Source organism: Mastacembelus armatus, chromosome 24, assembly GCF_900324485.2.
Source record: "Mastacembelus armatus chromosome 24, fMasArm1.2, whole genome shotgun sequence".
Classification (NCBI taxonomy): domain Eukaryota; kingdom Metazoa; phylum Chordata; class Actinopteri; order Synbranchiformes; family Mastacembelidae; genus Mastacembelus; species Mastacembelus armatus.
In genome coordinates this window covers 8189809-8213972 of record NC_046656.1, presented here as the reverse complement: position 1 = coordinate 8213972, position 24164 = coordinate 8189809, and the positions used below count along the sequence as shown (strand labels likewise).

Sequence of the window (24164 nt, the reverse complement as noted above, 5' to 3'; positions counted from 1 at the left end):
ATGCACGTATCTGGTAAGGTTTTGTGTCCCTGCATGTGTGTGTGTTGTTTTGCAGCTGTTTTGCAGCCTAGAGAACCATGCAAAATTAATCCTATTTCATTTCAAGATGAAATGTGCTTGTTGTATTGTGAACAGTGGAGAAAATGCCTGGGCCTGCAATTTTGTAATATTTGCCTCTTCCAATAATGCAAAAGCAAGCCCCTCTGTTCAGTCTTCATCTCAGCTTTGTTCCATTTGTCTTTCACAATCTACTTCTAACTGTTGGAAATTGCCAAACTGTGCAGAATAATAGGTTTGGTATCTTCTGCATGATCAAGTATGCCACATGTTTTTCAAGCCAAGCTCAGTGGTTCGACCATGGGTGCAGTACTGCGCTGTGACTCAGGGAAGGTTTATTTTTTTCACCCTAAAATAGATTCTTCCTAATTTTACTATCTTCTTCTTCTTTCCCCTCTCCATTTGCTGAGATGATGGTTTTGCAGGGAGACCGTCCTAAGTGATTGGAGGTCATGTAGATTGAATTTTAATTCTCCAAGATGCCAGCTGTGGTAATTTCCCTGAACAAGTGCAGAAGTAATATAGAGTGAATTGTCCTCTCCTCTCCTCTCCTCTCCTCTCCTCTCCTCTCCTCTCCTCTCCTCTCCTCTCCTGTCCTGATGAGGAGATGTGAGTTGCCTGCCATTAAAGATGGTGTTTTTTTTGGGGTTTTTTTTTTGCCCTCCGGCAGCAGAAGCCAGACTCATGGCGAGCTCACTGTCATCCTCCTGTGCTGGAATAGTATGCCAATAGCGCCTGATGCAACTCAGCTGCACAGATTCATAAAGTGCATGGAAATGAAAGGAAGAAGAACAGGCTGAGGTAGTGGTGAATAGTGGAATAAAAGTGGAGAGGGAGAGAGAACTACAAACTGTTGACTGAATCGTTGAAAATGCCAGTGAGGCAGCGTCAGAGAGACCAAGATTTGTTTGACAATGTTTACCCAGGAGAAGAATAGATCCTGCTGCACTTTAAAAACGATCTGTTCGTTTCTGTTTTTTCGCTGCTTGGAACATTATGCAGTTGCTCCCTAATCCCCATTTGTAATTAAATGTGTGCTTTGGAGCTGTGCTGGGTTATGTAAACCTTGACTCTCATTGTGGCACACAATGTAGAATAGAGAGGATGGGAATGTGCTGCATCCATCTTTGCCAGTTTTCTGTGTCTTGTGTCTCATTTCATTTTCTTTCTCTCAAATGTGCTTGCACACAAACTCTCTCTCTTCATACTTTGTCATTTTTTCACTCTCTCTCTCTCTCTCTCTCTCTCACGAGTATGAGAGAGAGAGAGAGAGAGAGAGAGAGAGAGAGAGCACACAGAGGAAATCAAGCCTTCAGTGTTCGGCCATCTGAGAAATTGACAAGTCTCCAAACCTCTCACAGCGGCAGTGAGGAGGGATCCTAGAGAGAAGTGATTTTTAGGATAAAAAAGAAAAAAAAAGTCTAATACTATATTGCTGGGGACAGTACCTCTCCAGTCTCTGGGGTTTATAGTAGTATTTGTTATTGCATGTTTTTTAAAAGAGCAAGAATTAGCATTTTGTAATAGTATTTTCATGCTTCATAAGAAACTCTACCCTGACTTGTTTGGTTTGGAGTGTGATAATCAAGGCTGCCACGGTTAATATAATGTAGTTTGTTTACTTTGATTGTCACATTGATTTATTTTTCCATTGGTGTAACCAATCTTAACCTGCTACTTCTTCACTTACTCTTATCTCACTTTTTTCCATATTCTGCCTGTTTCTTTTGCTCATTGATGTTTTACATTTAGTTGTTTCACCTTCCCTGTCTTTTTCTACCCCTTGCTCATATTTTCACCATTCTCAACTCCACCCTGTACATCTCTTAACAAGGCAAATGAGAAGCTAGTGTCCACAGCAGCTGGCTGTCTTTGACTTTACTGCCCCCTGGTGGTACTGAGGTGCCCTGGTTGTTTGTACACACCGCATATTATTTAGAGTATAAGACGTTTCTCTGTAGTTATGAGGTCCAAGGACAGCGCTGGGTTTGTTGATAGTGTGCGAGGCAATGCTTGTTAACAGCTAAACATACCCAGTGTGTCAGACTAAGCATCAGGCGACTGGAGGGGTGTTTTTCCCCTTTGGAGTCCTGTAAAGGTAGCTGCTGTACATTTCATTTGCATTATCAGTATGTGAAACACTAAACATGAGGCACAGCTCGGCATACTAGATGTGGAGGTGTTTACGGCAACACACTGCTGTTGCATTTGTTGAACATGTTGCTGGAAATGAGGCAGATCAAAGTTCTACAGATACAAGAGCACAAGGCTACAACCCCACTGTCTGCTTTTCACATGTTAGTTGCCAGTCTACACAGTTTTAAAATCTTACTATTTACTATGTGGTGTATTGTGTAGTGTTTTAACTTTACAAGTATCACACACATTCACTCCACCAGTCTCCTTGTTTTAACCTTAATCTTAAGCTTATAAAATTGCCCAGTGCATTTTCTTTATTCTCAAAACACATTAAAACACACTAACATTAAGTCCATTTACTGATGTACCTTTATCTCTCCTGGCCAGATGCAACAATAACAGAATGCACAGTCAAGTTGGGAAAACTCAGAAAGGGCAAAACCATAAATCAAACTTACTTTATCAACAAATTCTCCCCACACAAACAGCAACTTAAAAAAGTTGCAGAACACACTGTCTACTTTTTTTCACAGATTGTAGGGTGCAGTTATAAAAGTTGGAAGATATGGTCATCTTGCCTGTTTTTCTCTGGTTACTGAAATGTTTTTTTCTTGCAGCATTTTCCAATGAGGCACTTCCATTCTTCACCTTTGCAAGAAAGTCCCAACTTTGCTTTTGACTAAATGACCCTTTTGATCTAAGTGAGCCTCTGGTCAGTCCATGTGCTCATGCAGTACTCTCTTGTTTAGCCCAAGCAGCCCTCTATTTTCCTCAACCGCTGCTTTGCTGTGAATCTAAACCTGGATGTAACTCAAGTGCTAATGCTAACCCTGTGCACAGGCGTAGAGGTGACAACCTTTAATTCTTTCCTTGCTGTCTTGTGGGAAGTCTATTCACACCCCTGGTTAAGGATATTGTGTAGGTCATAAGGGTTTCCAAATTGTTGTTGTTGTTTGTTTTTCCACACAGTAACCCCTGTGTACAGCCACATGCTAATCAGAAGTTTTACACCTATACATCATCACAAACTTGTAACTGATCAGAAATTCAACATCCTTCAGGTCAAATCCAGCTGCTTGGCTTTGAATAATCCATTTTATGATGGCCTAAGGGAACAGACAGACTTTTGCAGAATGCCATGTCAATGCCTTTTACCAACAGTGGATTTAAGCCAACTGCACAGTGGAAATGATTAAGTCACTGCGATGTTCTGGCCTAGAATACAGAAAAAATAAATAGTACAGTATGATGTCCATTACTAAAGCATACTTCAAATTTAATCTGCAGAGGCTTGTTTCAATACCGATTATATCTGTCACATGTTGATAAAGCTTTTCGGATTTACCTCATCCCTGTGTAAAGCCTGTTCAATATGTCTGATGCACAAAACCGCTTACTGTTTCATATTGATGCTACATTACCTCTCGTGATTTTTGATAGCCTGATAAGTTCATCTTGGCCTGCTTATGTTGAGCACAGCAGAATATTTGATAATCTCTGTGAGTGCATTGACCTCTTCCACAGTTTTGCTGCCTGAAGCGAATGTCATTCTTTAAAGTCCTTAGTATGTACTATTTCCTAAATCTGGGTTAAGACAAGTGCATTGAGTTTTACATTTCAGGGTTTCTCTGCAAGTTACTGTGGCCTTTGCAGAAAGACGTAGCAACTGAAAAAAGAAAATGAGAAGAAGAAATTAAATAGAAATGCAAAAATCCAGTTGGTTTATAGATTACACTGGTTTCCTAAGTTTGGCAAAAAAATAAAAAACTAGTTTCTAGAAGTTGGCAACATTTTTTTCAGTAAAATAGTTCAAATTAGCGTCTAGATGCTAGTTAGCATTTCTTGTGCTTAGCTTCAAACAGCACACAAAGTCAGAGACTAGCTAGTGAAGAAAGTCAGACATTAAACCAGCTAATGAGCCAGATATTTCCCTCAGGAAAATGAGTTTTAGATTTACATTCATGAGCCCAAATGAATGCCAATGGCGCTTTGTTTCTGTTGAATGCTTAAACCTGCAGTTTACATACATGTTACACTCAGTAACAGAGTTTGATGGATGACATTTTTGGCTCCTGGTAGGTTACTTCTTCTTTCCCTGAGCAGCAAAAAAAAAAAAAAAAAAAAAAAAAAAAAAATTATTGCAAAACATTATTGCAGCTTTAAGTAGGATTTTCATATAAAACAATGTAAGAGCACAGAGAAATAAGAAATGGGAATGTAGATTGTGACATTGAAAACAACCTAGAAAATTTGTCAGAATGCCAGCACGCTCATCAGTAACATGGTTTAAAAAAATCTCATATACTTTTAAGGTCATTTTGTGCTTTTGGGGGATCCAAATGTTAGCTGTCTTTCTGTCAGGCATATTGCAGAGCTAATTGAAATAGGAATTAGGGGAATTGAAGTCCCTAATATATCCTCTCTAATGTATACAGCTGTTAAATGAGTTTCTCTTTGCTGTTTTTTAAGATCTGTTTCTCTGTGTGTTATTGAAATAGTTTTCTTTCACAAGAGGTTTGGATTATTCGAATGGTGTACGCCTTTAAAAGTACACTCTACAGTCTATTGGGATATTTTTGGTCCTTCTGATGTTCCTGTCTTGTTTGTTGATTGTGTGTGCATGCATGCGAGTGTGTGTGCTTCCAGAGTGAATCACATGGTGAGGATTACTGTGGATAACGTCCACAGCCAAGAGCCTCTTCTGCCGAGTGCAAGCATTTCCTACTGCTGTAGTGTGTATGCACAAGGTACACAAACACACACACTGTAAATACAGTATATGTACACACGAAAAGGAGGCAAAGACGCATTTAGTGCCTGTGAGATATTTTATCGATGCCCTTATCTTTGTTGTCATGAAGAGGATATGATTTGGTTTGAACTTTAAAGATTGTTGATACCAAATGCCAAAATGTGTGTGTGCGTGTGTGTGTGTGTGTGTCTGTCTGTGATTATGTGTGGCAGCAGGGTTGACAGGCGTTCACATGAAACACCTCAATGACAGTGGAGGCCCTTGTTGGTTTGTTTATCAAAACAAAGACTTGTCACTCTGTTTGGGGAAAAAAGATTAGATAATCCTACACAGTTATAGCTGAGGCGAGAAAATAATGGGAACACTGAAAGAGCAAACAGATTTTAGGGTTTTGAAAGGTATGTGTGTGTGTGTGTGTGTGTGGGGGGGGGGGGGGGGGTGTCTCTGCTGAAGAGATCTGACTGCCGTACTCCCTCCACTATACCCTGAATATTTCTGAAGCTTCTCATTTAATAGCTTTCCTCCTCCTCCATCTTCTACTTCAATTGGTAATTATGTAAAGTGCTGGAAAACACACACTCACACACACAGACTGACAAGTAGCAGCTTAATTACCATCTGAAATGACATCCTCATTGCTGCTGATATCTCTTTTATGAAATACCAAGTTGCAGAGAAGCACATACAGTTGATGCAACTGTGCCACTGCATTGTGTGTCATAGAGGTCTCATTGTGCACACATTCCTTGTGCATCCATACAAGACACAGCACACTGTATTTGCATGAAGTGCAATCACCTGCAGTAGCTTGCTGAGACCCGTTATTAGCTTTACATCAGGTATGAATGACTATAATCACAGCAGCAGTCTTCACTTTTTGCAGAGCCAGATGATTATGTCTCTACAAATGTAAAGTGATGTTTAGTTCAGCTGTTTAACTTTTACAGCTCTGACATTTCTATGGGGACTGTGATTATGCTTTGCAGGATACCACAACATGCTCTGAGTTATCTGTAGACAAAAGAACAGCTGAAAATACAAGAACTACTTACGGTAGTGCTAACTTAGTGGGCCCTATTTCTGTTGGTTTTGGTCAGCAGTGTTAAGATGTTAAACCCATCCATGATTCTAAATCAACCAGGTGGACATCTTCAAAATAAACTCAGCCCTTTCTTTTTTTTTTTTTGTTTTCTTCCACTCAAAGCAGAGAAGAACAGGCACTGGGAGTAAAATGCATTAAACTGCAGTCAACCAAAAACTTCCTTCTCTTCCATCAGACAATAAAAAGCCATTTAACTAGAACACAACCAATCCCAGCTGAGATTGACTGATGACACTCAGACATGACGGGAGCTGCTTTTCCACCAGAAAGGATGCTGTGCACCTAAACAGACCTTTAAAATCGGCCAAAATATATTGTGTATACCGAATAGACTGTGGAGCAGTCGAGCGTGTTGGCAGACTGGCCAGGAAGACTTTTATGCTCATTCCTGGTTGTATTTTGTAACCGTAAATAACTAAAACCATTTAAAAGAGGAAGTCAATCCTAAAATACATGTGTGTATTGTTTTAGCATGATTCTGGATATGGACTGTGAACCAGTTAATACCTATGTAAAGAGAAATACATAGGCCTACAGCAGTTATTGTAGTAGGTTTGTGTTAAGTGCTAATTTCCAAGTGTTAGTGCATTGACACAGTAAACTTAGAGGGTAATGATGGTAAATAGTGTTCCAGTTAAACGCCATCATGTTAGTATTGCCATGATGAGTTAGAATGCTTAAAAACAGCCTTAAAGAGTTGCTACTCTGGTTTAATGTTTTTTCAATTTATCAGGATGGCATACCCAAAGCTTCCGTAATAAACCATATCACTGCTGTAACACTGTAGTTCACTCCTGTCACCTTCTACAGGTTTATTACTCCAACCAGTGGGGTCATAAAACCTGTGAAAAATGATTAGAAATGTCATTTAATTCCAAGAGAAATCGGTTTTAGACTTTGCAGTTATTAATTATTCATTATTATAGACTTTGCAATTTATTATTTTGGTTGTACACAGTAATTTACTTGAGAGGAAGTGAGTCATTTTTGTTATTTAAAAATTGGCATGTCCACTTTTAAGAATGTTTCAATAAAGTCCCAAAGTCAAATTTTAATAGTTACAAACATCCAAATAAATTTTCAGAAATAGTTTTAAACTCTAGAGTGGACATTACAGTTTTATAGGGTAGTTTTCAGGCCCTCCCTTGTCTCTTTGAGTTTTCTGGGCTGTGGATTGACTCACCCATGTTTTTTATTTTGTTCTTGTAGTATAAGTCTGGGACCTGACCTAGCTCACGAATCGATATATACCTCTGTCAGTTAAGGGACCTAACGTTGGATGGGCTTGGCTGCATGCGTGTGTGGATCTGTGATCATGTTTTGTTTTGTTTTTTTTTAATGTGTGTGTGGATGAGAGCAAAGGAGACACAAAGAGGAAGGGAGCCTGTGCAATTTAAAATTGAGTAGAACAATGGTGAGCCAAGGTTTCATTATCCTCCAGGCTACTGTACCCACACAGTCGACAGCTTGTTCATAGAATGGATTTTACAACAGCCCTAAAAGCAACACTGACAAATGTGGGATTTTTACAGCAATGCGCTGCTTGGTGAGATGAATGGTTCAGTGATCTCTCACTGCATATATATGAATTTTGCAACATTTTACATGAATTTTGACATTTGAAGGAGGCAAAATCCAGTAGTACTTATAATTTACTACTTTTTGCATGAGTAAACATTTTTCTCTCCAAGTGAACCTGAAAACGGCACTTTATTCAGTAGACTCTATGTAAAAAAAGAAGAAAAAAAAGCTGCAACTGAATATGGCATGCAACATTGCGTCATTTACAGGTGCAGCTCATCTCTGGTGTGATGCTCCAACATTTTGCACCTACAGCCTTAGCATTTCCCTAGACACAGCCAAATGGTGGTGCATTTCTGTGGCCACAGGGCTATTTTTCTTTTAAAAGCTGAGGTGTCAAAACAGGTATTTCATGGTTGGATACCCTTTTTAATCTGTCTCTGTCTCCCCAAGAGGCTTCCAGTCTGCTGACAGTCTTCTCTGCCACATTTGCACTGGCTCTCTCCTCCTTTCCCAGCTCATAACAAGGAAGCAGAATAGTCTGCCATAGCAGACTTTGAACCTCCATGATCTATGTGTTTTTCTTGTCTCTATTTGCCTACAGGACAGTTTGGGTTGTTCAGAGTGTAGTAGATTTATAAATTGTTTGTTTAAAAGTTGAAGTTTCATTTTCCACACTGATTTTTATATTTCCAAACAAAGATTTTGCAATTAGAGTTAAGACAGCAACAAACCTTTAGAGAGGGAAGTCGATGGGGAGAAGAGAAAGTAGTATGATGATTTCATTTTCTGCACACTGAGCAGCATGTGTGCGCCTCTGCCTGATCTCCCAGACACTCACCTGTCTCTTACTAGATGAAGAATACTGCAGGCAAATATGTGGGAAATGTATGTGTGTGTTTTCCATTGATGAAATACAAGGGACACACAGTTCCAACTTTAAATTAGGTTCACTTTTTTTCACTGAGCATATGTGTGTATTATTTTTCATTGCAAATACACTTTTATCTTATTGGAAGCTTCAGTAGCATAAACAAAGGTGTCAGGAGGAGATGAAGCACATGCATTATATTGCTGGATTTTATGCTGCGATGATTGCGAACTCTTGTTTTTGCACACAGACATGAAGATGGGCAAAGCCTGTCCGTCCCCACATTACATTTGCTGGTGCCAAATACACGAAAGATATTCCTGCTTAATTCACCACCCATATTAAATGCATTTGTCTTTTCTCTTCTTCTTTTCTCTTCTTTTTTCTTACAGAGGCTTCGATCCTGTCTTATGATGGCAGCATGTACATGAAGGTTGTGATTCCAAATGTCATGCACACTGAAGCTGAGGATGTCTCCCTCCGCTTCATGTCCCAGAGGGCATTTGGCCTGCTCATGGCTGCCACATCCCGCGAGTCAGCAGACACATTAAGGCTTGAGTTGGACAGCGGAAGGGTCAAACTGACGGTCAACCTAGGTATCGTATAAACCGTCTGTGTTGGCACACCTCCACCCTTGGGTTCATTGGGGGAGGCCTTAATGTTTTTGTATTTTCTTTCTTTTGTACATTTTCTTTATGGTCCGGAACTTATATCAGACCTAACTCATACTAAACCAGTTTTTGTAGTTTGTCTTTGTAGTTGCATGTATTGTTTTGGACCTGCCTGGACTGTAAGTTTTTCTGCCTTGATGCTTAGATGTCTTTGTAGATTTTTATATCCATCAATCTAACACTTAACAAAGTTATCCATGCTCTGCGGCACATCTTTTGAACAGATCATAGATCATTGTAGTCATGCTCATAAATGTGTACAAATAGATATTTCCAAAGACATATTACTTTGCTTTTTGAACTACTGCAATAGATGGCACTGTCCTCAGACATTCATTATTGAGATAGCTGCATTTTAGATCATATTCTGCCATCTATTCAGAACGGCAGATAAGCGTTTGTACATTTTAGAGCTGCACTGATACTTTGGACTCTTATCATTTGGGTCTGTTCCTATGGTCTTTTTATTTATTTTTCCTCATGATTGCAGGTTCATGTTTCTCTCTGTCCATTAGTCCATTGGTCTAGCTGGCATCTCCCATGCCTTGTTCAAAGATGGCACTCACCCCTTCAAAGGCCCTGAGCCTGCGGCCCGTCTGGCAAACAGCCCGATGCCACAGCACCCAGCATGCCTGCAGATGGTGGCATGAGTGGTACATTTAAGTAGAGTGCAGGCCTTTATACTAGTAAGCCTAGAACAGAAACTGTAGACATAAAGCATATGAGTACATACAACATATCTAAATGTAGCTCATTTGTCTTATAATGGAAAGGTCCCCGCTGCTAAAAACATGAAATTATTTGTAGTCTATATTTCATGTTTTTAATGTTTAATGAGCCTGTTATTTTTCCACCTTCAAATTCTAAATACATTTCAAATTGCTTTTCTTCATAGGGATCTATTTTCCATAAATTATACAGACCACCTGAGAGGGGGTCTTTAGGCCACTGTACGGTGTTGGTGCTGCGTGGCTCGAGACTGTTTGCTCCCACTTTTCTGTTGCGGTTGACGGCACATGACCAGCCTGGTCACATGGATTTCAACCTGCACCCAGGCTCTAGAGAGACTTTAAGAGCTTCAGTTTAAATGACAAATTATATAAAATTGCTTGGTCTTACTGTATATATGGATCTAGTTTCTGGGTTGCAAAATTGATGTGGCCATTGAATTGCAAGCGAGCATTATGAAATATAACAATTTGACATGTAACCAAACTCCATCATGTTTTTTAAAAAGATGTGATGCAGTAAGCTTATCTGCAATGAAATGGTTTCAAATTAAACCAAATGAATGAATGCAGCTTAAACAGTGCAGTAAATTAATTGTACCACTACTGGTACAATTTTACTGGCTACAACATTTAACGAATTAAAGTAAATTAATTGGACTTTAACTGGATTTTTAGTGTGATTGTAGTAATATATTATTAGCCAGTCTGGCTAAAATGGCCGTCGTCATGTGACCGTCCCCGGAAGGTGGCTTTTCTTGCTTTTGGATGTCTGCAGCTGTAACCTTGAAGGATGCGATTTCATCTGTCACTTATTCTCCCCTCCCCATCTAGACTGTGTCAGGATAAACTGTAACACCAGTAAGTCAACATTCTTCTTCTGCAGCCTTCTTCATTCAATCAATGTTTGATTATAGCCTGTGTGCTAGATGTAAGGGCAGGAGTTTGTGAATGCAGTGTACTGATAAGAGGATTTCTCAGATAAGAAGGAAAAAAAGTAATAGCCAGAGATCAAAGTTATGCAAATCTAACTTAATGTAGTCAATATATTTTAAGTGGCCCATTTCTCAAAGTAATTCAGGCAACTAGTTCTTAATCTTTCTCTTTGCCTATAGCCACGCACTGAACATTTGCACTTTGAGAATCTATGGGGTATATTGTCTTCCTACTTACACTGTAAAACATTGCTGTATTTCTCACTTGCTTTGTTTTCTTGCTGTTTTTGTTTTTAACAGATACTGCAGTATATAGGCCTATGCACAGGTGTTAGCAGACATGCTCTTACTCATGAAAAGGGCTCTTATTGTTCTTATTGTTTATAACAGGCAGCTTTGGAGAGCAAGTGATTAAAAACGGATAGTGAAAAAGCAGTGTGTAGAAGGCTGTTCAGACTCATTATGTTGATAGTTGTCCCCAAGTAATGATCTGATGCACAGGCTTACACACAGACATGACAAAGTTAAGCTAAACCTCCCTGGGAGATAATTATTCATTTAGAATTGAATTGCTTTAGGCTGATGTAGTGGCACTGTAACTTTCACATCAGTCAGTAAAAGTTAGAGTTAATCGAGTTATGTTCATTCTTGAAATAATCAGTCACGCACATTTAATATACCGCTGAGCACAACACTACATAGTGGACAACATGAGAGTCACAATGCAACAACAAGCTAATAACCAGTTGCATTTTGAATTATTGAAAGGAGGGAATTACTTGAATTTGTAACTCACATTAGTTGGCCCAGGACTGGGTCAACAATGGAAAATCTAAATTTGAATTCAGGCCAAATCACTCTTGAGTGAATGACACTGCTTAGTGGGTTTAAATCCTGGCTTCAGTATTATTCAGCAGACTCAGTATTCAGAACGAGCAGCTCTGGCCTTTATACAGTGGAGCTAGATTGCCCTCTAGTGATTAGTTGCATGAATTATCTCTACTATATTTCTCTAAGACTTTATCTATTGCATTATAGGCCAAGGTAAGAATATTTACTGTGCTGATCTATAGTAATTAAACTGAAATAATGATTTGTCTGTAACTTAATTTGATTTAACTGTAACTTGGAAGTAGGTTTAAAAAAAATCAGCCAGTGTAATATCAGAAAGTAAGTTGTATTAAATTCTGCCAGAATTTTTTGGGACTTCGAGTCACAGATGTTGAGCCCTTGTATGAGTAACAGCAAATGTTGTTTCATTTTGCATTTTCCTTTGTTATCAAATCAAACCATAAAAATAATATCCAAATAGAAAAGATCTTTTTTATCTAAAAATCTTTTTTGGACAACACATTTTATCTTTTGAATCTTTTCCTTGTCAATATTTTCAGTCCATTTGTTTTTTGTGTTGTGATTTGGTTGGTGCTTGTGCCTCCCCTGTCCCTTGACTAATTAACCCTCCTCTTCAGGCAAGGGTCCTGAGGTTCTTTATGCTGGGCAAAAGCTCAACGACAACGAGTGGCACTCAGTAAGAGTAGTCCGCCGGGGTAAAAACTTCAAACTCACTGTGGATGACGACATGGCTGAAGGTATTTCTCTTGTGAACTATTTACCTGCTAAAGTATCCATAATATTCATGATTATATATTTTTTTATGATTTATTTGTTCATTTGTTTGATCTCTATTTAATATCATATTCTGTCCTAATGATGTCATTTTAAGAAATAATAGTTCTTACAATATAATCTACAGTATTGGAAACTTCTGTCTCACAATTAACAATAATACTTACATGATCTGAGAGTTTACTGGTCAGTGAATTTATCTGTTTAAGAATTGTTCTTTTTTTTATGTTGGTTTTTACCTTCATTTGACTTTTAGCGTTGCTAGGATTTTTACATCAGCATGACACAAAGTGAATCTGTGCTCTTGCTGGGTAAAGGTTAGGTTGCATTATTCTCTTCAATCCCTTTATCCCCCGGCTTCTCTTCCTTTCTCTTTCCTTCCTCATCTCAGGGCAGATGGCGGGCGATCACACCCGCCTGGAGTTCAACAACGTGGAGACGGGAATCCTAACTGAGAGACGTTTTGTCTCTTCTGCTCCGTCCTCATACATTGGCCATCTTCAGGTATAAAGTGCACTACTTTCATGATGCAACAGATGCATGATTTATGTATCAGTTGTTTTTTTATAGTTCATGGATTATTGTCAAGATAATTATGATTGTATCTTTTGGTTATGACTGTTATGACTACCTAAAACACAGCAATTGTCTGTGTTCAGTTCAGTTAAAGTATGCTGCATAGTTCATTAATAACAACACCGTCACTGAAAAACTCTTCCCACAGAGCCTGAAGTTCAATGGTATGCAGTACATCGATATGTGCAAGAACGGGGACATCGACTTCTGTGAGCTCAATGCCCGTTTTGGCATGCGCTTCATCATCGCCGACCCCATAACCTTCAAGACCAAAGGAAGCTATCTGGGCTTGGCCACTCTGCAGGCCTATACCACAATGCACCTCTTCTTTCAGTTCAAAACCACATCCCCTGACGGTTTCATCATCTTCAATAGTGGAGATGGGAACGACTTCATTGCTGTGGAACTGGTCAAAGGGTGAGTGGGACAGTGGCGATAAGGTTAATGTTTTATTCAGTGGCTGTGGTGCATAGACAATTACTGCATTTAAAATAACAGTGCTGGTGGTTGGTCTCTTAAGGCATTAATAATTTAACTATACTGACCAACTACTGATCACATATTTCTGTTGGACCTAAACACTCTTGTATTGCAGTGAAGATTGTTTTTTACTTGTCCATTAAGATGAATCCATCTAGGGAAGATAAACACACACACACACACACACAGTCTTTACACTCTCAAACCCTGATTTGTTCATTTGATGTTTCCCCTCTCTGCCAGGTTTATCCACTATGTGTTTGACCTAGGGAACGGGCCAAGTCTGTTGAAGGGAAACAGTGACAGCCCACTGAACGATAACCAGTGGCATAATGTGGTCATCACGCGAGATGCATCCAACACACACACACTCAAGGTGGACACAAAGTCAGTCACCCAGAATGTCAACGGAGCCAAGAATCTTGACCTTAAAGGTACCACATCTCTGCCAACAGAGAAATGAAAGTATGTGTGTACATGTGTCTGATCTATAGTGTGGAGGCCCCATACAGCCATAACAGTATCTCCAGCAGTACCTACCTGTGTCGACCTGGGAATGGACTCAGGATGTAATAGTGAAGACTTTGTTTGACTGACAAACCTCATGGAAGAACTGCTTGTATGAACGACTTGTCCTTTGGAGGTGTTTTAAGGCATATCAAAAATCACAGCTATGAACAATATAATGTCTAACACAGTTTTCCCCACAAAACACCTTATCCTTCATTGAGAACTCCAACAGATCCATGACTATCTATTGATATGGAAATGGACCAGGTTATCTGGTACTGCTCACTACCCACTACTGGGCTTCCCTCAGGGTAAACCGGTGAAAGCACTTTGTTACTAAACTAGTCACAAATTACCGCCAGGTGCGCAAAAACCTGCGACCCCACAACGTTTCAACGAAGTCACGTGTTTATCAACACTAACGACGTAAATCAGCTCAGCGTCAGGAGAAGGCGCGTAAAAACGAAGCGTAAGTTTGCTGCAGCTGAACTTTAATATTTATTGGCAAAAACAACGAAGGTGTTTCAAAAATGTCTTCCGCTAAAGAAATGGCCTATTTCCTTAACGCAGACAACGAATGACAGCTTCCATGCTGACGTGTGGGAGACCAGGTGCTGAGGGGATTCGTATACATTTCCATTTTCTCTTCCCTTATTTTGGAGTCCCCAGACCAGACGCCTTAAAATACATAATGCATGAGACCCGGTGACGATAAACCCCCTTTGCGACTCCTTAGTAAAGAGAAACACACACGGTTTGGCCGTTTAGCTTTATAATGAGCTGCAAAATGTAAGTATCCACCCTGAAAATTCAGGTTTAGCGCTGTCGGCAGTCTGCGGATTTTTACAGGGTGAACCACGATAGTCTTTCAAAATTATGGGGCCATTCGTTTTGTTTACCTGTTTGTGTTGTAACCTCAGATTTCAGAGGAAGCAACATCCACCAGGACATCACCAGAGTAATGGGAAGTAGTATAAAAACAAGAAAAGACACATTTTGAGTGGCTCTTTAGTATTTACATAACATACAAGTAACCAGACCTTTACTATGAGTTAGGCACCAAGAGTCTGTCTTTATTGACACTTTGTCTTGAGAATTATAATGAACTTGTAGTTTAAATATGATGCTAAAATTATCTGGAGTAAAATGAAATATTTAAAAGAAACTTAAAGCAAAATTTATATTTTGTTCATCTTGTCAACATACTAAAAATCCTCTGTGACACCTGACAAAGTGAACTCACCTACGGTGTACTCACATCCTTATGTGGAACCATTGTGTCTTTGTGTCACAGTACAACCTTTGCAGTTGCACCATTAGTATTTTCAAATTTTCTGTGGTCCATTAGTATCACTTCTAAAGATTTCTAACAGTAGGTCTGCAGTGTGAGGTTACTAGTTTTTATTTTTTGGTAATATTTGTAAATGAAACCTGCACACATTATATGGCAAGAGAGCGATCGCCTTGTGAACGAGGGACATTTGTGGATACAACAAATGGATTTAATGAATCTAACTAGGAGCGCTCAGCAATGAGAAAACCTCACAGAAAAAAAGAATAAGATGAGTTTAGGATGGGAATATGAGTATGTTCTTGCATTAGGGTCATTAACTCTTATGTTTTTATAATCACAACTGTTGAGGTGCCTGATTGTGGACATCAGTAGCATGAGATGTGGAAGATTGATTCTCCAGCCACAGTGTGTTTGGCTGGATGTCTCAGTCCGTATATGAGTCTAAAGTATTAAAGATCTGCTGAATTTATTGGAATATACCCAAGTAAGACTAATATTTTTTGACTTCATCTATCTTACAGTTCATCCACGCACTCATTTTTCTCTTCCTCCCTTCCCTTCTCACTTCAGGTGACCTGTTCATTGGAGGTCTGGGACCCAACATGTACCAAAACCTCCCAAAGCTGGTGGTTTCTCGGGAGGGCTTCCAGGGCTGCCTGGCCTCAGTTGATCTTAATGGGCGCCTGCCAGACCTCATCAACGACGCCCTTTTCCGTAGTGGGCAGATTGAGCGTGGCTGTGAAGGTACAGATGGCCTGTAGCATATAAGAATCATGACCTGTCACGTTAGATTTATTAGACTAATTAGATGGATCCTCAGTAGCCCTTAAAGCCATTTGCTGGTATTGTTAATCCTTTTTTTACACCAGGCATTTGTCACATTTTAGGATCAAATTTCTCCTTCACTTTCTCTATTAATGGCTTGTTAACTTTTTATGTTTCATCAGTATATTTTATGATAACTGGAAGTAATAAAACCTCAATAATAAAAGCAGTGCAAGCAAAAAAAGAAAAAGTTACACATTTAAATTGTAGATTATTTACAAGGTCAGATATTTTTAATTGCCCCCCTTTAAAGTGCTTGCATTTAATCACAGTTGCTACTTACTTTTTTGACTTTTTTCCTTCCCCAACCTCTTGCCAACTTAATGCAAACTAGCTATACTAATACAGAACACAAACTACAGATATGGTGTTTCTGCAGTGATACAATAATTTATTTTTTGCCTCTTTATTTTAATTATATCAAATTTGACTTGATGCTACTTCCATCTGTATTACATATTCTAGCATATAGCCATGCCCAAACTATTGGGTTGATTTAGTGTTAAATAAATTAGAATTTTTCTCATTAAAAAACATCATTACATACATTATATTCCCTGTGTGGTGCAGGCCTCAGCAGATTTCCTCTAGAGGGCAGCAGAAGATTAATATAAGTTCAAACAAAGAGCAGCCTTCATGAGAAGAACACTTGGTCAAAGTGTTAAAAGAGAAACATATTTAAACTAACCATGTGATGAAAAACTGCCACTGTGTAGGATCTTCCATACTTCCATACTGCGTTCCAATGCTGCCGAAATAAACTTGTACAAGTTTTAGGAACAACACTAACAATGTTGGTCCCTCACTAACCTTTACTCTTGTTTTCCGCTCTGCTCTGTTCTGTTTATTTTCTTTCTGCGCTAACAAAGTTGGTTTCACCAAAGCCGACCTGCAAGGTAGAGGGTTAAACTCCGCCTCTCGGAGGCCTGCTCGCCTGAAAGTCTGCTGTGTGCAATGCATCGTGGGTGTCACCATGGCAATAATGTCCCCCTGGTGCTGCAGAGAGGACCTGCTCTCTGAAAAAAAAAAATGAATGTAAAGAGGAGAAGAGAGAGAGCCTACTGACAGGGAAAACAACTGATTAAGCAACCAGAAAAGCATGGATTACTGCGTGTGTACTGCATTTTCATACAGTGCTGCAGTATGAATGTAGCGGTACATTCAGATTCTTGTACATTTAAATGTATTTAATATTTCTATGCTGCTTTATAGCATGTTTCCTTCCCTGCTAAACAACAGGACAGGTTTGATAGTTATAAAGTGTTTGAGTACACAATATAATTAAAGAAAGTAAACAGATCAGGTCAGAAGTAGTATGCATATAAATAGGTGTCATTCAGTTAGCTAGTCTAAAAGCAGAGCTCATGGATGTACTGTATTCTTCTATGAAAGTGCCATTTCTGACACATTACAGACTGGCATAGACAGTAGCAAATCGCTGTCATAGCGCATCCAAGCACAGTCGGTGTGCTGCTGATGTATCTAGCCTGTCTCTCGCTCTCTCTCTCTCTCTCTCTCTCTCTCTTTTTTTCAAAAACCCATCATGTTTGCTGCTTTAGCTGGATGAGTGTTTTCAGAGCGCGAACGACCTCCTGCTGCAATATTCAAACACAGAGAAGTCATCCATCGCTCTCAGTATCAAATTGAACACTAATGTATGCATACAAACATACATAAGATTCACAGTTATACAATATAGAAATACATGAATGCACACACGCGTGGGGATGCCTGGTTGACCACCATTACTGTACATTACACAGTAAATGCAGTTTCAGTCGACAAACTTCAAATGTCTTCTTCTCTTCACATTGTCTTGCACAAGACAACTGCTTTTAAACACTGTTTACTTGCAATTGTCTGCCATTTATATGGACTGTTTGTTTAATTTTACTTTTGTTTGTTTCCTTTTCGGTTATCAGAAAGGTTTCTGCCAAGGTTTTTCCCCTGTGTCTGTCTCCAGTGGGGAAATGTTTATCTTGTTATCTATGCTGTGCTGTTGTCCTTATCTACATTCCCTCTCGGTATAAGTATTCAAAAGTAAGAGCTATGTGTGGTGTAGAGGAATAGTAAACACACATCCGGTTTGACTTTGAATACCCTCCTCGACTCCTGTCTGACTGAAGTGCATACACGAGGATATGCACTACGTGTTCTTAAGTACTCTTTGTGTTTCTTTTCTCCTCTGCTCTTCATGAATTCTGTTTGTCTGCTGTGTCTAGTGTTCACTGGCTTCACAGTGAGAGAGATGTTTGTTAAGAAAATTACTGCCAGGGCCTTTTATGCCATTCTTAAATGAGTATCGTGTAATGGAGTTATTATCCATGAGTCATTTGTAAAAAGGTTTTTTCTTTTTATGTCTTGTCTTGGTTGTTCACAGAGGGAATGCAGCTTTCTAAGTTTTACTCTGCTAAAACTTTATTGGAACATGTTGGAATGATTGGAAATTGCATGCTAGTACACCTGCGCGCACACACACAGACACACACTTAAAGAAAAAGGAAATTAAGGGATGTTGACAGTGCCATCACATGAGCTGACTAGAGGTCCAGTTCAAGTTCCAGTTCTACAGTAGCCTGTCTTACGTGTAGATTAGACCTTAACTAGCATTTTGTACAGCTGTTTTTATAGTAATGAACTCAGAAGATATGCTGTTGCTCCCAGTGCTTGAGGAGCGTGCTGTGGATCCTTTAAAATCCTGGCACCTCTGCTTTGGCTTGCTAGTGTGACTGCTGCTTTCCCCAGCATGAAACAGGATTCCCCAGACTGTTTTTAAGTGTGTTGTACTCCAGGTCAGGCTTCCTGTGGTGGCACTGTTTGCTCCTTGTTCTGCTGTATAGCTACAGTATGTCTCTAGACTGCATTTATTCTGCATGGGTCTTGCATCGTTATGTCACAGCAGCAGTTGTTGCCGTTGTCTGACTAGATACCTGTGGTATCCCTTTTTCTCTTCTTCCCTTCTGCCTTTTTCCAGGCCCAAGTACGACATGCCAGGAGGACTCTTGTGCCAACATGGGTGTGTGTATCCAACAGTGGGAGAACTTTACGTGTGACTGCTCTATGACATCTTACACAGGCACTCATTGCAACGACCGTGAGTACATCTGGACTTCAGATTTAACTCTCTAGCATGTGCATTAAAGGAGTTCTCCACTGATATTTACATGTCATTTGATTTATTAGTCATGGGGAGTGCTAGAGGGCATTTGAAAACTGTAATAATGTCTTCCATGGCTCTAGAGGGAACTTTGTCAGGATTGGGAAAATGGCTCAACTGATATACTATGAATAATCTTGACCTTTTCCAATCAGGGATAATATCATGAGTAAAGATGAATAGTGGAAATTGTAGAATCCAGGTCTGTAGCTTGGACCATACTAGGCAGTAAAAGTTAAGAAGCCTCTACTGTAAGTCCCCCTACCTTGTCGGAGTGCTATAAAGACTGATTAGTTGGAGAGCTCTTTTAATCCATGCACATTCAGTCAACCATGTCCTGTGCAGAGAAAGACATTCTGTGCAGTAAATTCACATTCATGAATATTGCAAATACATACACTTACATACAAATTTATGCTCAAGTAAATTGGCTGCACCTATGGAGTCATGCCATTCTGCTGCAGCAGTGTATGCAATATCCTTGACTGAGACTGTTTCACTGATGTGCTTATTAAATCTTTGCCAGATCTGTTGCATGAAAGTGGTGCTGAAAGCTTTATGTGATCTTTAAATGAATCGACTGAGAGATGCTGGCAATTGTTGAGGGTGTTTTTTGTTGCAATGCAGGCAATTTGTTGTAACAGGTTTGCTTGATGTCCTGAGATTTTGCGTTTTGGGCTTCAGCATGAACAGCCATGACTGATGATGTGTAAAATATCCACTTCTGCCTCAATCGCCTTTTCATAAATGCCCTTCAAACAGCTATGATAGAAAGTTGAAGTGTGAGTTTGTATAGTGTGTGTGTAGGGATCTCTTATCCCCATGACGACAGGGGACTTCCCCTCAGTAATCACGGTTGGCGGTCTTTCATTTAGCGGTTAATAGTGGGGGCATACTGCTGCTGGGCCAGACTAATGAGGTGGTGGAGGCTGTTAGGAGAGTGGCTCTCTGTCAGCACTGGCATCCCCTAATCATCCAGACCTTTCTGATGTTAGACTCAGCTACTGTGAATGACTTCATATCTCTCAAATGGCAATTGCCCTTTCTCTCTTTCTCTTCCTCAGCTTTTCCTTCTCAAGCGTCTCTTTTTGTTTTACAAAAAGCAATTGTTTCCATGCTGGACAAGTGATCGACTCCAGTTTTTACTTGGGGTTTATGTGTTAATTAGTGATGAGAAGTTTTCCTTAATTCATGTCCTGTTGTTGCCTTGTATGACTAAAAGCAACATTGAATTGATTTTATATTGACACAGACATATTTCTTCTTGAAGCACTAGAGAGTAGATAGTAACTTATTTCTCATCTTTGTGACATTCAGATTGAATTCTTAGTGCTCCTGTTGCTAGTTTTGAAGATAGATGTTCACAAATATTGACTGGACTATCCAAGCGTATAATAGCATTCTTAACCGAGTAGTATTGCCTTGAATGGGATTTTGCAGTTGATTGTCTTTTTGCTTTGGTACTGTTTCATTTTTTTTCCTTTCCCGTGCTAGAAGCAAGAAAATGCATAATAAAGAGAAGTGAAAAAGGAGATAGAAATCTTGGAAACTGGCAGTTTGGTTGGGAATACTTCACTAGAGTTTACCTTTGAGAAATTACACACAGAAGTTCGGATGATACCTTCTGCCCAAGATAACAGTTCTAGTTCACTTCTCTTGGTCTGACCCAATCTTCAGATGTTGACTTTGAGGATAAACCCTGTCCTGCGAGATTTAATGAGCTCAGCAGTGCTGTTACATACCACCGGGTGGCAGTAAATCCACAAGCAGGACCGCACCCTGTCTCTCTGCAATGGGAGAAAATGAGATGCAATCCTCCGAGCATGAAATCAGCTTTCCTGCTATTTTCCTCTATTGCTTTGTCTCCCCCAAAAATCACAACCCATCCAAATTCTATAGTTATAGATCATACAGAAAATATTGTGTGATCCCATATAAACAATGCAATGCAAAATCCTATGTAGTACAATGTAGTCATATTGCAAACAGTTTTATTGTTCAATTAAAGTAGCTTGATAAAAATGAAATCAATGAACAGTGAGTCTTTGCCTTGTGCTTGCGTGTGTGTTCTGTGACTGCCTTTTATTCAGTGAGCACATCGCTCAGCGAGAGTTTCTAATTAACAATGTGGGAGTGAAGCCTCTCCCTCTGTTTCTCTCAGTTGCTCCCTCCCTAATAGCTGGCAGCAGATATCACTAATTGTCTGCTTCTCCGACTCCATCTCTAGCCATTGTCCAAATGAAGAAACTTGAACAAAGTAAAATGAACATTTCTGCTAGTAAGGCCTCTCACGGTTTCATCTCCGCCAGTTGTTATTTTTGAGCCTCTGTACCCTCTGCATTTCTCCATTGTAACCAACAGGGCTCTAGGTGGCAGAGAAGAAAAAGAAAAAAGGAAGATCAGCAGGCAAGAACTATCTATACTCCTTCCGTCTTTTGTGTAACCCTGCAGCCTGCAATTTGTGACTGCACACCTTTACTTATGGGAACAAGACCACAAAGGAATTTTGCAGGACTCTGCAGGACTCTGCACTATAGAGACCATGGAGGTACATGTCATGGCCAGCTCTACTTAAAAAAGGCGGGTAGGGGTGGAGGGGTGGAGGGGTGCACTCTTTTTATAGCATTTTCATCCTGCTTGGTTCTGGCTCACTGCTTTTGTCATGCTCATCTCCATCTCCCTGTCATCTCCCATCCATCGCCCCTTTTCTCATCAGTTTCATCTTTTTTACTGTTCAACCCTCTTCTCCTCCTCCTTTTCTGAGTGGACTGTTCCCTGTCAGATTCTATGAATGCCACAGTTTCATTTAAATCCAAGGGCATGGAAGCTGTAGGCCGAGCAGGAAAAGCAACTGACACTCCTCTTCCACATCCAGAGCAATTACTCATCTTACGTAATAGAATTATCTCTGCAAAGGTCGCTTCATTGTTCCACAGTCAGGAACACGGTAAACAAACAGAAAGAAAGAGTCTAGAAGGAAGAGGGAGGCTGAAGACAGGCAACAGAAAACAGTTTGTCACTGTCTTGCTGACATCAGTTATTGCATAGATGGATTTAGTGATGAATTTCTCTGTCAATGTGCGGTCCCAACAAACCCTCTCCTCCCATTTAATCCAGTGTCTTTACTTTACTCAAGGCATGCTCAGAGGACTGTAACTATATTTGGCTAGCTGCTTACATAAATGATAGCACAGCAATGGCATTTCTTCTTTCACTGTTTAAAAGAAAATAATTATGGCATTTGCCTCTGTGATTTCTACTCTGCTCATTGGAGGGAAAGAGGAGAGGAAAAACGCAGACCACAGTAGAGGTGGGGGTTGAGGAACACGTTGCGTTTCCTCAGGTCCACAATATTCTACTGAGTAAGAAAAATCTGTAATAACAGCAGCATTTTCCCTGCATTGACTGATGTGCCTGCCTGAAAGTATTAAACCTTGAGGGAAAAAAAGGCAGCTGCACAATGGCGTTATTTACTTTGACACAACGTCAATGATGAGTGAAAGTTTTAGAATAAATAAGGAAATGATAAAAGACACAAACACATGCACATCACATGCTGTTTGTAGATATTTGACCCCCACACACATACTGGAGGAGCTTTCATTGGACCATTGAATTATTTGACCTGCTGTCTCAGTAAATGGGATTAAGTAGCTTCAGCTTGGCCGGGACTCGCCAGCAGGTGTTGAGCAGAGGTTAGTTAGCTATAAAACACACCGCGGGAACCATGGAACTTGGCATAGTTTCAGTTGGTCACAGATGTAGCAGTGAAACTTCAGATACTTTAAATACATGGAGAACTTCTTCAGTCAGTGAAGGCAATTGATATTTAAGATTCATCTAGAAAGGAAAGCGATGAACAGAGAAATTCTTGGTTTTGCAGCAGTTTATACAGTATTTATACAGTATGTGAAAGTACATTTTGGCCAAAGAGGACTTATAATTGGAGCAAAGATAAATGTTTGCCTAAAAATACCACAGGTAGATCAGAAATGGGCCAAAAGAGACCCATGGAGAATGATTTGTCCTAAGGGCACAGCCTGTCCCAAAAGCACACTTTGAAATGATCTCACTCTCTCTGTTGTAGTAGTTGTGACAATCATATCAGCTAGAAATTCCCCTATGACTGAGGGATCACATGATTTGGTGGCTTGAACCAAATGCCAGCCATTTAAAGATTTGACAGCTTTTGCAGTATTGTCACACAGAACCATGCTTTGGATGATGGACGTTTGCTGCATTGAGGAAACTGATCTTGTGTACCTGTGGCTTGAGGAAAACTGTAATAGCCCAACATCAAACAAGTGAAATTGCTCTAACACATAGAGTGGACAAACATAAAGTTGTCCCTCCAAGGTTTATAATCTCTTTCTCTCTCCAACTTATCACTCCTCTTCCATACCATATGATATCTGTATTAGAGCCAGAGCTGCATGTGCATGTGTGTTGGGGGGGGCAACGATCTGCCCAACTATTGGCTGCTCAGGCTAATGATGCTTGCTCAGCACTGCATCATGTCACTGTGATAAGACTGGATGTCGCTTGTGTCAATCGATGTGTCACTACCGTGCTCAGAGCTGCAGTATAATTGGATATATGCGGTGCTGTGGAGCCTAAATGCTCTAGGGCCAGAAGAAAGAGAATTTAAAATGGGTAAAAATATAGAGGAGAAGAGTGGGAGATGTTACAGAGTATCAATAAATAGGAGTCTTGCAGCTTTCCATATTTTAGGATCATATATTTTTATACTTGTATGTAAATATATGTATTTCTGCATCACGAGTGAGCTTGAAGATTATTTCTTGGTTGACTTAAAGCTGTGGTATTCATTTTTATATAAACAATAGATCAACCAAATGTAAAGTGAAAGATGTTGCTTTTATTGACAGACCCACAAAGAATTATGACTCTGCAGTTTCC

General features: G+C 39.8%; 1 protein-coding gene across 1 annotated transcript in view; it reads left to right on the top strand.

The window, feature by feature from the left end:
• The window catches only part of nrxn3b (neurexin 3b), a 253183-nt gene that overhangs the window by 82720 nt on the left and 146299 nt on the right, over positions 1-24164 (top strand). The window contains exons 10-18 of the mRNA XM_026319115.1: positions 8835-9038; positions 10676-10702; positions 12246-12365; positions 12794-12906; positions 13127-13395; positions 13702-13892; positions 15833-16006; positions 16957-16983; positions 19062-19181. Coding sequence (XP_026174900.1) covers positions 8835-9038; positions 10676-10702; positions 12246-12365; positions 12794-12906; positions 13127-13395; positions 13702-13892; positions 15833-16006; positions 16957-16983; positions 19062-19181 — 1245 coding nt within the window. The remainder of the gene's footprint in view (positions 1-8834; positions 9039-10675; positions 10703-12245; positions 12366-12793; positions 12907-13126; positions 13396-13701; positions 13893-15832; positions 16007-16956; positions 16984-19061; positions 19182-24164) is intronic.